Source organism: Trachypithecus francoisi, unplaced genomic scaffold (assembly GCF_009764315.1).
Source record: "Trachypithecus francoisi isolate TF-2019V2 unplaced genomic scaffold, Tfra_2.0 Lachesis_group1, whole genome shotgun sequence".
NCBI lineage: Eukaryota > Metazoa > Chordata > Mammalia > Primates > Cercopithecidae > Trachypithecus > Trachypithecus francoisi.
This window is the reverse complement of record NW_022681454.1, coordinates 63,976,588-63,991,009: the sequence shown is the minus strand read 5'-3', so window position 1 is coordinate 63,991,009 and position 14,422 is coordinate 63,976,588. Positions and strand designations below refer to the sequence as shown.

The following is a 14,422-nucleotide window of genomic DNA, read 5'->3' as shown; positions in this document are numbered from 1 at the left end:
ATTTAAATAAAAATTTTACCACTAATTTTTCAATAAACTATTAAGAAAAAAATAAGTTTAAGTCCTCTAGAACAGCATGGCTTTTAGATGTCAAATGAAAGGGAGAATTATTGAAATAATACAGAAGAAAAAAGAAAGAAAGAAAAAAAGAAAGAAGACAAAGAAAGAGGCCGGGCGCGGTGGCTCAAGCCTGTAATCCCAGCACTTTGGGAGGCCGAGGCGGGTGGATCACGAGGTCAGGAGATCGAGACCCTCCTGGCTAACACGGTGAAACCCCGTCTCTACTAAAAATACAAAAAACTAGCCGGGCGACGTGGCGGGCGCCTGTAGTCCCAGCTACTCGGAGGCTGAGGCGGGAGAATGGCGGGAACCCGGGAGGCGGAGCTTGCAGTGAGCCGAGATTGCGCCACTGCACTCCAGCCTGGGCGACACAGCGAGACTCCATCTCAAAAAAAAAATAAATAAAATAAATAAAATAAAACAAAGAAAGAAAGGAGGGAAGGAAGGAAGGAAGGAAGGAAGAAGGAAGGAAGGAAGGAAGGAAGGAAGGAAGGAAGGAAGGGAGGGAGGGAGAAAGGAAGGAAGGAGGAAGGAAGGAAGGGAGGGAAGGAAGAAAGAAAGGAAAGAAGAAAGGAAGGGAGAAAGGAAGGAAGGAGGAAGGAAGGGAGGGAGGGAGGGAAGGAAGGAAGAAAAGAAAGAAGGAAGGAAGGGAGAAAGGAAGGAAGAAGGGAGAAAGGAAGGAAAGAGGAAGTAATGAAGGAAGGAAGGAAGGGAGAAAGGAAGGAAGGAGGAAGGAAGGAAGGGAGAAAGGAAGGAAGGAAAGAAGGAAGGGAAGCAGGAAAAAAGGAAGGAAGGAAAGAAAGAAGGAAGGGAGGCAGGAAAAAAGGAAGGAAGGAAAGAAAGAAGGAAAGAAGGGAGGAAGGAAAAAAGGAAGGAAAGAAGGAAGGAAAGAGGGAGGGAAGGAAGGAAGGAAGCAGGGAGGGAGAGAGGGAGGGAGGGAAGGAAGGAAGGAAGGAAGGACAAACGGTTATATTTAAGTGTATTTTCACAACTTAAAAAAAGACACAACTCCAAAATACAAATACATTTATTACTCATTTTTTCCCTCTCCAAGTTAATTGTAGATGATAGATGAGTCCCACAATATCTTCACCAAATAACATCTCTGTGTTTTCTAATCTATAGTCAGAGGTGTATCTTTCCATAATCCCACCAGGATCAGTTCCCTTTAACATGCTGAATTGAATATCATTACCTTAATTAATGGGTTATCATTTTATTAGTAGGAATTCCTTGACTAATTTTCACCCATAGCAATCCTCTTTTTGGGTTGTGAAGCACCCATGTACATACTATGATTATCATATACTTACTGTAGTGTTTCTCTCAAATGATGTGTTTTGAAGAAAAACACATTTTCAAGATTTAATTTTACACTTTTAATCAGAAGAATGGCTGACTGCAAATAATGAAGTAATTCGTATCTCTTTACAAAAACATATTTTGTAACTGATAAAAAGATAAAACCCCATAAGATAATTCTTTTCTCTTTAAAATTTAAATCAAAGTTGGTGGTGTTATACACCATAGTGTGGAGAGCCTCTTTTTTAAGGTCATCACATTTTAAGGTTTGAAGTTTTTTCCTAGGTCATAAATCCAAATGCCTTTAATTGGATATTGAATAAATTGTACTGAAGATACTCTGTTTGAAGTTACCAGAAATTAGAATAGAGCTATCTCTCAACTTCCAAGCAAATGCATTTACGTCCTCTAGATTTGTTGTTTTCTGTGCCTCACATGCTACCTGCATTACCAACCTCTAGGTGTTTTTAATTAATATGATATTAGTTCTCATTTCAGAAAGACTCAGTTTTGAACAATTGGAGTCATTCAATATTTTAAGGATAAATATGCAGTAACGTGTATAAAGACGATCAACGGAAGGAAAATTAAATTTGCTTTTTATATTAAAGTAGATAAATTACGTCTTATTTGAAATGCCATACACACATGTCTTGGAGATATTGTAGGTTAAATTTCAGTTCATCTCAATAAAATGAATATGCCAATAAAGTGATTCACACAAATTTGGGTCCCAGGACATATAAAAGTTATGTTAACCATATCTTGTAGTCTTTTAGCTGTGCAATATCATCACGTTTAAAAAACAATGCACATACCTTAGTTAAAAGTATTGCTAAAAAGTGCTAATAGTCAGATGAGCTTTCAGTAAGTGAGGTTTTGGTTGTTGTTGTTTGTTTTTTTTCTGGTGTAGGATCTTGCTTCGCTGTTGATTACTGTTGATTGATGAGGGTAGCTGGACAATTTTTAAAATTATACAACAATGAAGATTTTTGCATGAATTGACTCATCTTTTCATGAAAGATTTCTCTGTAGCATATGATGCTGTTTCATAGCAGTTTACCCATAGTAGAATTTCTTTCAAAATTTGAGTCAGTTCTCCCAAACCCTGATGCTGTCTTATCAACTAAGTTTGTGTAATATTCTAAGTCAGTTGTAGCCATTTCAACAACGTTCATAGCATTTTCACTGGGAGAAGATTCCAACTCACGAAACCAATTTCTTTGTTCATCTACAAAAAGCAACTGTTTAAAAAGCACCTCTTCACCTGTTTTACAGGTTTTAGTTTTATCATGATATTACAGCAATTTAGATAAACCTTCAGGCCCACTTATAATTTTATTTCTTTTTCCATGACCACCCCATCCACAGTTAATTCCTCAAATGATGGCTTCAATCCCTCAACATCATCCAGGAGAGTTGGAATCAATTTTTTCCAAACTCTTGTTAATGTAAATATGTTGAATTCCTCTCATGAATCATGAATGTTCTTAATGAAATCTAGAATGAAAAATCCTTTTGAGAAGATTTTTAATATACTTTCTCTATTAGTGAGAGCTATAGTCCTACAAAATATATATCTTACATAAGCCTTGAAAGTCAAGGTTATATGATCCATGGAATGTAATATGGATGTAATGATAGCAAGCATGCAAATGATATTAATATCTGTACATCTTAATCAGATCTCTTTGGTGACCATGTGAATTGTCGATTAGCAGCAATATTTTGAAAAAAATCCTTTTTTTTTTTTTTTTTTTTGAGCATTAGGGGTCAACAGTGTGCTTAAAATATTCAATAAGCCATGTCATATACAGATGTGATATCATCCAGGCTTTGTTGTTCCATTAATAGAATACAGAGAAAGTAGATTTAACATAATTATTGAGTCCTCTATAATTATTACAACAGTAAATGAGCATTGGCTTTAACTTTGTTACCAGTTGTTTTAGCCATTACAGGAGATTCAGCCTGTTTTTTGTAGCTTTGAAGCCAAGTATTAGCTTTTCCTCTTTAACTATGAAAGTTTTAAATGGCATCTTCTTCCAACAGAAGGCTGTTTGGTCTACATGGAAAATCAGTTGTTTATTGCAACCACCTTTGGTGAGAATATTAACTAAGTCTTCTGCATGACTTTCTACTGATTCACATTGAACTTTCACATCATGTAGGCAGTTTATTTCTGTAAGCTTCATTAGTCAACCTCTGCTAGCTTCAGTCTGTTTTCTGCACCTTCCTCTTCTCTCTAAGACTTCATGCAATTGAATAGTAAAGGTTTTACTATGTATCAGTTTTTAGCTAAAGCCAAAACTTAAGGCAATGTTGTGGCTGGTTTAATTTTTTTTTTTTTTTTCTTTCCTTTTTTTTTTTTTTTTTTTTAAAAGTGGTTTTGCTCTATCATCTGGATTGGAGTGCAGTGGAGCAATCATAGCTCACTGCAGCCTTGGACTTCAAACTGCTGGGCTCAAGCCATTCTCCCACCTGAGCCTCCCAAGTTACTGGGATTACAGATATGAATCACTGCAGCCAGCTAGCTGATTTGATTTTCTCTCCAGACAACTAAAATTTTCTCCATATCTGCAGTGATAATATTTATTTATTCTTATCATTTGTATGTACACTGGAGTAGCACTTTTAGTTTCCTCCCAAAACTTTTCCTTTGCATTCACATTCTGTTTAACTGTTTGGTACAATGGTGTAGGTTTTGGCCTGTCTCAGTCCTTTTTGTTGCTATAAAGGAATAACTGAGCCTGTCTAATTTGTAAAACAATAAGGTTTTTATTTGGCTCACAATTCTTCAGGATATACAAGAAACATGGCACCATGGCACCAACATCTGCATCTGGTGAAGACCTCTGGTTTCCTCCACTCATTGCAGAAGATGTTGGGAGCCAGCAAGTGCAGTGATCAGAAAATGAGAGATTAAGCAAGAGAAAGAGGGTGGATGTTCCTGGCTCTTTTTAATAATTATCTCTCCTAGTACCTAATAGAGTGAGAACTCCCTCACCCTTTTCCCCAGGGAGAGCATTAATGTACTCGTAAGAGATCTACTCTAATTACCCAAACACCTCCCATCAATGCCCATCTCCATTATTGGTGATCGAATTTCAACACAGGATTTTGTAGAGACAAGCAAACTCTATCTAAACTATAGTACTCGTTAAACTTATTTCTTTCTACATTTTGATTTAAACTGAGAGAACTGTTAGTTTTCTTTTCACTGGAACATGTAGAAGTCATTGTATGTTATATTACTGTGTCTCAGGGAATAGGGAGGCCTCGGAAGAAGTGGGATAGGGAAACAAATCAGTGAAGCAGTTAGTACATGCACAACACTTATAATTAAGTTTGCAGTCTTATACTGGAAGAAACCAAGGTGTCCCCAAGCTGGTAAATATGTAACCATCAAAGAAAACTGATCCAAGATCACCATAACAGATATAATAATGAAACATTTGAAAAAGTCCAATAAATACCAATATGAGATAGAGTCAAAAAGTACATATTTTCTGTTGGAAATATTATGCAAAATTGATTTGCTTGATGCAGGGTTTTCAAAAACTTTTAATTTGTAAATTTCATTTTTTGTGAAGCACAATAAAGCAAAGTATAATAAAATGAAATATGCCTGTGCATAAGAACTTATGGAAATAAAACCATGAATTGAAATTGATTGATATCCTTTTTCCTATAGTTGTTTTAATATGTACTCTTGATTTAGACTCACAATAGGTAATTCTATAAAATATATAATAATCAATAATTTAGTAAGTTGGAGCTATGGAATAAATCTAGTTATTAATTTAATTTCTTATTTCAAGCTGCTCAATGATCAAGTGAAATGATTTTTAAAGACTCCGTCTCAAAAAAAAAGCAAAAAAAGCAAGAATGGTTGGGGGTTTTCTGAACGCATGGCCAGAACCTACTTTTGTTTATAGGAAAATACTCTTTCACTCCTTTATTCATCTTTGATAACAGTTTTGTTTTATTTTAAATTCAGTCTTATCAGGGGGCTTTAACTATAGTCATAATTTACCAAAGTTTGCCAGTGACCTCCATATAGCTGTACCTCTTTCAATTCATATCTTAATATAGACTTGAGGCCAAGGTCTTTGAATTATTTACCTACATCCATATAGCCTGGTGGGCTATTTGCTGCTAGTCAGAGATTACTAAATACAAAATTATTTAAGGTGAATCAATACATGTAAATCCAAATCATGCCTAAGGCTAAGGACATGTGAAGTGGGATTCTCTGAATATTATTTCTGTGAAACAGTCTATATATTAGAATTCAGCGGAATACATTAAACAGTATTTTAGTGTCTAATATGATTGCTCTTTTGTTCATGTTTCTACATATTTCTCAAACATATTTGAATAAAAACATGTCTTGCATTGACTAGTTCAGATCACAACTGTATATGAAAATTGCAAAGCAAAATAAGTTTTTATCAGTAAAGCAAAGAAATAAAAATAAGTCAAATGGGGGTGTATATCAGTAAAGCAAAAATTCTACTATCTCATGGCCCACAAGACCATAGGTTTTTAACTTTTAATAATTTTTTTATTAAAAATGGTGGCAGTTCCCTCACACACTGATCTGCAATGGTTTTGTAGTTACTAAGCATGGAGTTGAAATGACAACATAAGCACAGAAGTTAAAAATTAATTTTTTCAAGTTTTTGTTAAGTAATCACCTAAGAAATTAAAGAATTCTAGAAAATGTTTCATTTTAATGACTCTTGAAAAAATAATTCAAAGAGGACTTTGTGAAGATTGTTTCTTTGAATATATGATGAGAGATAAAAGAATTATTAGCATCTTATTTCAATAGAAATGGTATAAAATTCAGATTAACAATCGATTCTCGAAATATGTGATGTAGATATGCGCTATTTGGAGGAAATATAAAATATAATCTCTTTGTTAATGATGATCTTTTTAAGTATATTACTGGTATTAAGAACAAATATACTTTCTTTATGAAAAACAGCTACAACATTTTCTAAAATGAAAACTCATTGACCTGCATATGTATGTCACAGACAATGTATGGCAATTTTTAAAAATATTTCTTTTGATAACCAAATTAAAAATAAAACAAAATCTCTTACCTAATGCTTTACTGTAAAACTCTTTCCAAAAATGATAGTCATAATCCTGAATCCAGAAGTGGAAGAAAACTGAAAGCATTGAATTTTTCACTCTTTCCAGAAAGGTCATTCTGTCTGTTAGTCCTGTCATAGGTACAGGTACATAGGAAAGTGGAGCTGGAAGTTTCCCACAGCTTCGCTCCATATTGCCTCCTAGAGAAGTTCTAAGTGTGACCACAAAAGGGACTGCAAGCAACTCAGCCATCAGTTCTCCACAGGGAATCACAGGGTCTATAAGCATTACATCATAGTTGGTTTCCTGTAGTTTCTTCATAAGTGTCTGATTGTAGATAAAGCTCTCACACATCATTTTTAAAGTTCCTCTTATTTCAACAAAAAAATCATTTAATTTTATAAGTGATTGCCAGGTTGATAAGCCTGGCAAGACATTCAGAGCTAGGTCAACAAATATTTCTTGGTTTTCTGTTCTGTACTGTGGCATATGGACCACCTCAAATTTCAGTGCAGAAGGCTTCCTGTAGTCAATTAAAAAAGACTTTGAGTGAGTCAATACTGTTACCTCATGGCCCCTCACTATGAGCTCCTCTAGAATGACCTTGACATTAAGCCAATGGCTCATGTCACAGGGCCACACCAGGACCTTCCCACAGAATCCACAGTCAGCACAGAAGAGCTGCAGGAGCAGAAATACCAAAGCTGAGTTCTCAGACCTCATGGCGGCAGTTCCCTCACACACTGATCTGCAATGGTTTTGTAGTTACTAAGCATGGAGTTGAAATGACAATATAAGCACAGAAGTTAAAAATTAATATCTTAAGACTAAAGTTCAGTGGTTAATTGCCAGTATAACATTTATTGAAGGTATCAAAAAGAAGTGCAATGTAACAGGGAAACGTTGTTCCAACCTTCTAGAACTTAGAAATAAAATACATAAAGATTCTTTTATCTATACTGATGATAAAGAAAAAATTTCTAAATCTTTAGATTTAATAATTCATGTGCAGAAACATGCACACAATCACACTTACATTCATTCCACACTAAGTCCAAAGTATCAGATGGTTTAGGACAGCACATGTTTCACATGGAAGACACAAAGATTTACTGAGAATACACTTAGAGACTTTGGATAACTATTTTGATTAATTTTATATAATAAGTACAAAGTGTTCAGTATTTCAGAGGGAAAAATGCACAATTGCTCTAATATGGGATAATTAATAAAAACTTTAGTAAGGCATTTGACTCAGGAGGTGAGATGAAAGCTTTGGTAGGATTTATTGTTGCCAAAGGAAACATTTCACAATCAATAGAAGCATGATGAAAGTATAGGATACTTGAAAATCATTCCAGTGAATAGTGATCACAGAGAAAGTTCAGGGCAGTATGTTTCAGAAGAAAGTTAGTTTGAAATAGGAGAACATAGTTTTAAATAAGCAATTATGAGTTTGAATGATAATTTATAGGCAAATAATTATTTACTCAAGTTTTAAAAGACAGTCACAAGATCAAACTTTTCTTTAGCAAAAAACTCTTGCATCTCAACAGAGTGATATGTAAAGGTAAGAGTTTAAAAACATGGAAAATGATAAAAATTTTATATTTGTTACTGAGACATGTCAGCCTAATGGAATGAAACATAAATTGTTAACAGTAAACGCAAAAAAATTAATTTTAAATTTGTATTTACTGATAATATCTGAGATAGGAAAAAATGTATAGGAGAAAATACATGGTTGTTGTTTCTGTCTTAATTAGCAGAAGGCGGATAATTACATTAGGTAAAATATTATGCACAAAATTTAGAGCAGTTTTCAGAATCAATATGATCTAACTGGGTTATTTTTCCTGTGATTACTGTTCTAATTATTCAACAGCTCTATGTAGATGTAAACCAAAAATAAAATCTTAAGTATCTCCAACCATCTAAATGAACCCTTACTCTCAACAAAGTGGATTTCAAAGTTAATCTGAAAAACTAGTTCAGGCAATGATGGGAAGTGGGATGATGGGATAGGACATGCCTCATTATACCCTCCTCCCTTTTTGAATTCAGGAAAAACTTATTAGCACTACCATCAACACAGACCTTAAAATTAATAGAACAGATTTATTAAGTTTGATAAGAAACAGTTACAGTCTATTCTCTCTGAAGCCTATTGCTTGACAGCTTCATCTGCATGATAAAACCTTGGTATTAGCAACCCCTTATGTTAACCCAGACATTCTTGTCTATTAATTCTGTGACTTAGACGACAATATAACTCAACCAATTGCCAATAGAAAATCCTTGAAATAGCCTATGACCTGGAAGTCCCTACTCCCAGTTGTCCTGCCTATCCAGACCAAGTCAATGTATAACTCACATATATTGATTGATGTCTAATGTCTTTCTAAATTGCATTAAAACTAAGCTGTAGCCTGAGCACCATGATGACATGTTCTTAGGATCTCCAGAGGGATATGTCACAGGCCATTACTGACTCATGTTTGACTCAGAATAAAATTCTTCAAATATTTTAAAGTGTTTGACTCTTTTTATAAATAACAACTTGACACTTGAAAATCTGGCGCCTCAGACAAAACTCAGAACACCATAAAACTTGCCCAAACTTGAAGCTAAAGTAGCAACAGAGGCCCACTGAATGCCTCTCCAATTTTGAGCTGCTTCTCCAGTGGAACTGGTAAGTCCTTTTGAGCCTCGGATCTCTCTTTGGTTTATAGTCCTTGATTTATTCTGAACTTTTTGTAATTTTCTCCTTAGAGGTTGTCTTTTAGAATCCTAATTATAGTTCAGGAGTTCATTCTAAAGGGTCCTCTCCATTGCCTTTTCTCCCAAAGATAAGCTCAAATGGCTTCTCTGCATATTTGCATGAGAAGTTGAACTATTATTTTTGAAGATAAATATGAGAGGAGAGACTGAGCTCCTCAGCACTGAAGAGAAAAGAAATTTTGCTCCTCCCAGCCAAAGGGCCTATTTGGAATGTCTGGGGTGTCAAAACCTTTATGATGTATAGTGGTCAAACAGAGAATTCCTCCCAACACAATGAGTTTAAAAAATCTCATCTAGAAAATGCATGTAAGAGCTGGTTACTCAGTGTTTTAAGCCCTCATGGAGGTGATAGAAGTCTGGAGAGAGAAACTAATGAGAGAAGAAAAAATAAGGGAACAGTTAGGCAGATAGTTAGGACAAGGTTCTTGGTAGAAGTCATCTCCCAAAAAATAACAGTGTTTAAGAAATCAAGCTGCAAGCGCAGGTAAGGAAGCAAAGTCCAAAGCCTTTGCAACCAGTGAGCTCTGCCTATATATGATGGCCTTCAGTGAGAACATTGCTTTTCTTTTGGGGCATACTTGGATAAAGGAACTTGCACAGGCTGCTTGCCTTAGACAGACCTGCAGCTGTATACATAAGGAAAGTTACACAGAACCAGACACGCCTCTGTGACACATACATAGTAAGCAAAATAAAACAACATGCAGTAAGTCAGGCTAAGGATATACATGCACACTAGAGGGAAGAAGTGAAACTAATAAGAATTTGTATGTATGCAAATAAGACATTCAATCCTGACTGGTTTTTTGTGTCTTATGCAAATGAAACACTCTGCCTCATTAGGTTTTTTTTTTTTTTTTTTTTTTTTTTTATAAAAGTCTTCTCATTCAACTGTGAAACCACAACCCTCTCAAGAACTCCCGGTAATACCTCAACAACAAGACTACTCCAGTGACCCTAGCCTGCTTCACTGTAAAAAGTAAAGTAGAGGTTCCTCTTCAAAGACTTTCCTCCCCATCTAATTAAGAATAAATAGTAACTTCTCTTAGAAGCAAAATTTGTTCTAAGACCTGTGCTGACATTCTTAAAATATCTGCTAGCCGTAATAAAGAAATCAATGTACTTTATGTTTTTAACTCCCACAATTTAGTCTAAATATTTGCCCTGGAATGCTAACACTCTTCCAAGCAAGCATTAGGTAATAGCCTGTTCCTTTTCCTTATTTGAAGGTGTTTCTACCTTTCTCAGCATTCCACAAGTTACTTCCTCCTTCCTTTGTTCTCCTCTGCCTTTGCCTCTTAAAAAGTTCTAAGTTGATAGCCAATCCTCACTAATACAGAATGTGAGGTCCTATTCCTTCCAGTAGAAATCAGACACAGCAGTAAGGTGGACATGTCAATTTATAAATGACCCTGTCTCCTTTGTTCAGTGTAGTTTCATGTACAAAACTGCTGGTGACTGCACACTTTCTGCAGAAAGTTAAAAAAAAAAATGGCCTTGTTGAAGAAATTAAATTTATGTTCAGGTGTTATTTCGTTATGGCACTGAAGAAAAAGCATTTCAAAGATTCACTAAGACATGTAAACAGGCAGAAACAACTCAACGTTAAAATATGTGGAGTCTCACTTACACTCGGCTCACATTGACGCACCACACAAAAAACCCTAGGCCACAATTTATTTCCTCCTTTTAAGAAAAAAAGTGGGAAAAAATTTAAGGATGAGGAAAGACAAGGACAAAAACTCTTTTGGGGCAATTCTTTAGTTTCATGGGGCTCCCATTTGCAAGCATTTGTGTAAAATGGAGACGTTTGAGGGCATTCCACGCCTAATGGTTTAGGACCACCCCCCCAGTGCTGTCTTGCCATGGAGTTTTCAGAAGATCTGGTTGTTTAAAAGTGTGTAGTGGCTCCCCCGACCTTCCTCCTGCTCCAGTCAGGTAGGACATGCTGGCTTCCCCTTCACCTCATAACTAAAAGTTTCCTGAGGCCTTCTCAGTCATGATACCTATAGAGCCTGGGGAACTGTGAGTAATTTAAACCTCTTTTTTTTTTTCATAAATTACCACTGTCTCAGGTAGTTCTTTATAGCAATATGAGAACAAATGTGAAAACAAAGTAATTTAAAGAAGATGTGAGAACAATAGAACAGCCAACTAATACAGAAAACTAGAGATGCAGTTCATTATTATAAATATACCTGAAGATGTGGAAGCAACTTTGGAGCTGGGTAATAGGCAGAGGTTGGAACAGTTTGGAGGGCTCAGAATAAGACAGGAAGATGAGAAAAAGACAGGCAGATCCATAGGGCCTGAGTTGCCTAAAGCCTTGAGAGCCCTCCCGTTGCACTGATGTGCCCTGATTTTGAGACATAGAGTCAAAGGAAATTATTTTGGAGTTTTATGATTTAATGAGTGCCCTGCTGAGTTTTCAACTTGCCTGCGGCCTGTAACTCCCTTTTTCTGGCCATTTTTTTCCTTTTAAAATGGGAACATTCACTCAGTTGCTGTGTCCCCACTGTATCTTCAAAGTAACTCTCTTGTTTTTTATTTTCAAGCTCATAAATGGAAAAGACTTGCCTTGTCTCAGATGAGACTTAGGATTTGGACATTTTGGGTAATGCTGGGATGTGTTAAGACTTTGGGGGACTGTGGAGAAGACATGATTTTGTTTTAAAATGTGAGAAGGACATGAGATTTGGGAGGGTTCAGGGAGAGAATGATATGGTTTGGCTGTATGTTCCCACCCAAATCTCATGTTAAATTGTGAAATGTTTTGGCCGTGTCACCATCCAAATCACATCTTGAATTGTAGTTCCCATAATCCCCATGTGTTTTGGGAGGGACCCAGTGGGAGGTAATTAATCATGAGGGCGGTTATTCCCATGCTGCCATTCTCATGATAGTGAGTGCTCATGAGATCTGATGGTTTTATAAGGGGCTTTTCTCCCTTTTGTTCAAAGGACATGTTTGTTTCTGCTTCCACCACAACGATAAGTTTCCTGAGGCCACCCCAGTCATGCTGAACTGTGAGTCCACTGAACCATAAATTAGAAATTTCTTTATAATTAACCCAGTCTTGGGTATGTCTTTATTAGCAGTGTGAGAATGAACTATTACGAATTGTTATCTTCGGTGCTAGATGTTGAGGCTGGTGGGAGGTGATTGAATCATGGGGATGGTTTCTAATGTTTTAGCACCATCTTCCTAGTGTTATCTTGTGGTACAGCTTTCATGAGATCTGGTTGTTTAAAAGTGTGCATCACCTCCCCCCCACCGCCACCTTCATGCTGCTGCAGCCATGTAAGATATGTTGGCTTCCACTTTACCTTCTGGTATGATTGTAAGTTTTTTTAGGCCTCCTCAGTCATGCTACCTATACACCGTGTGGAATGTGAGTCAATTAAATCTCTTCTTCATAAATTACCGAGTCTCAGGTAGTTCTTTATAACTGTGTGATAATGGAGTATCAGACTTTCTAGGGCTCCAGATAGTTACATATTATGTTATGTTTTGCATATTTTAAACTGATGGCCAAATTCCACTAAGTAAAAATTTAGACCCAAAGGCTTACATGTAACTAGAAAGTTTCTAGGTTCTCTATTTTGACATACTTTTTTTTCCTACCTGCTTTAAGTCTACTGGCAGTTTTCCACTGAGAAAAAAAAAAAAAAAAAAAAAATTACCTTTCAGCTAGAAACATTATTTTGGTGATTTACTTTTTATTATGATTATTATTATTTGTAAACCAGTGAGTTTGTATCAACATCTCATGTCTGGAGTTCTAAAGTAAAAGCGCTAAAATCTTTTTATGAGTGTGTATGTGTCTACATGTACATATGTGTATTTTTTTTATGTGTTATAGCTACAAGGAACCAAATAAAATTAAAGTTAAGGACATCTCATAAATTAAGGAAACAACAAGCCTAATGGCTTTTCAAGTCCATGTGACTTAAGTAAAATCCTTAATGAATAAGCTAGCTTTTAAATTATTGGTAAACTAATGTTAGAGATGTCTTAAGAATTGTCATCATTTTTCTTTCCACTTATTGATCAAATGGTTTATTATTTATTCTTGCCAAATATATTTTTTTCCTGCAAAATATTGTAAGGTGCCAAAATTTGGCATGAGGTTTATAAAACTATGAACCCAGCCCCAAACAGAATAATCTTTGCTTGTGTAATTTTTAGTAAAGAAGACATTTAATATTATTGGCTTAATGAAGGCAACTAAATCCTGAGTGATAGTTTAAATACCCATATATTTAACCGTAAGTTTCTTAGTAAGGTAAATACCTAAAATTCATAGGGTATAAAAATGGTTAACAAAAAAAAATAACTAAATGATGACTGTCGCAGTTTTTATAAATAATCTAGGTAAACTATTAAATAGATTTATTATGTGACTTTAATAAAATTAATGTCATATAATTTGTAATCAAAAATTATATTAAACAATAGATATTTGTTAAATATATGGGTAATATTTGATTTCAAAAATTATAAGGAAACTTTAAAAATGTTTTCTTATTAAAAGACAATTATTTTTCTAGTTCAAAGTTTATTTAAAGGGTGTATATAATACAAGACAAAATAAACTAGGGAATAAGAGAGAGTTAAAGAAACATCAATATAAAAAGTTACCTTTGGTAAAAAAGATTACAAGAAAATAAATCTTGTATGGTAAATTTGTGTTCTAAAATAAAATAACAGGTTGTCTAAGAATATGGATGTTTAAGAGAAACTTCAATGTTCAAGTGTGTTATGAATAATCTGTGTAGGTCATAGTAAGTTTAGTAAAATGAAATGTATTCAAAAAAATGAAATATATATGATTATGTTGGCTATAATTAAAAGGAGTCTATAATAGTCTTTCTGGTAATTGGACTTTAATATTAAAATTAAACTAATACAAAACTAATGTTTGGTTGTAAAAAATTATATTAAATATTGAATTAATACAAGAATATTTCAATTTTTAAACTGTATAATCTGTTTAATAGAAGTTTAGTTTCTGCTGTACCTGCTGCTTCCTTCAGCTCTTTCTCCCTTTTGAGAAGGCCTGGGATGGTAACTCTCTCCTTAAACTTTTGTTAAATTCTGTAACATTTCTTTTCATTAATATAGTATGGGAGACAGTTTTTGAAAACAGGCAAATGAAAAACATATTTTG

At 34.9% G+C, this 14,422-nt stretch overlaps 1 protein-coding gene across 1 annotated transcript in view; it reads right to left on the bottom strand.

Annotated features, from left to right (window-relative positions):
• Positions 1-7,219, bottom strand: part of UGT2A3 (UDP glucuronosyltransferase family 2 member A3) — a 30,272-nt gene extending 23,053 nt beyond the window's left edge. Inside the window, exon 1 of the mRNA XM_033214532.1 lies at positions 6,480-7,219. Within this exon, the coding sequence (XP_033070423.1) occupies positions 6,480-7,194 (715 nt within the window). The 5' untranslated portion in view covers positions 7,195-7,219. The remainder of the gene's footprint in view (positions 1-6,479) is intronic.
• Positions 7,220-14,422: the final 7,203 nt, after the last annotated feature.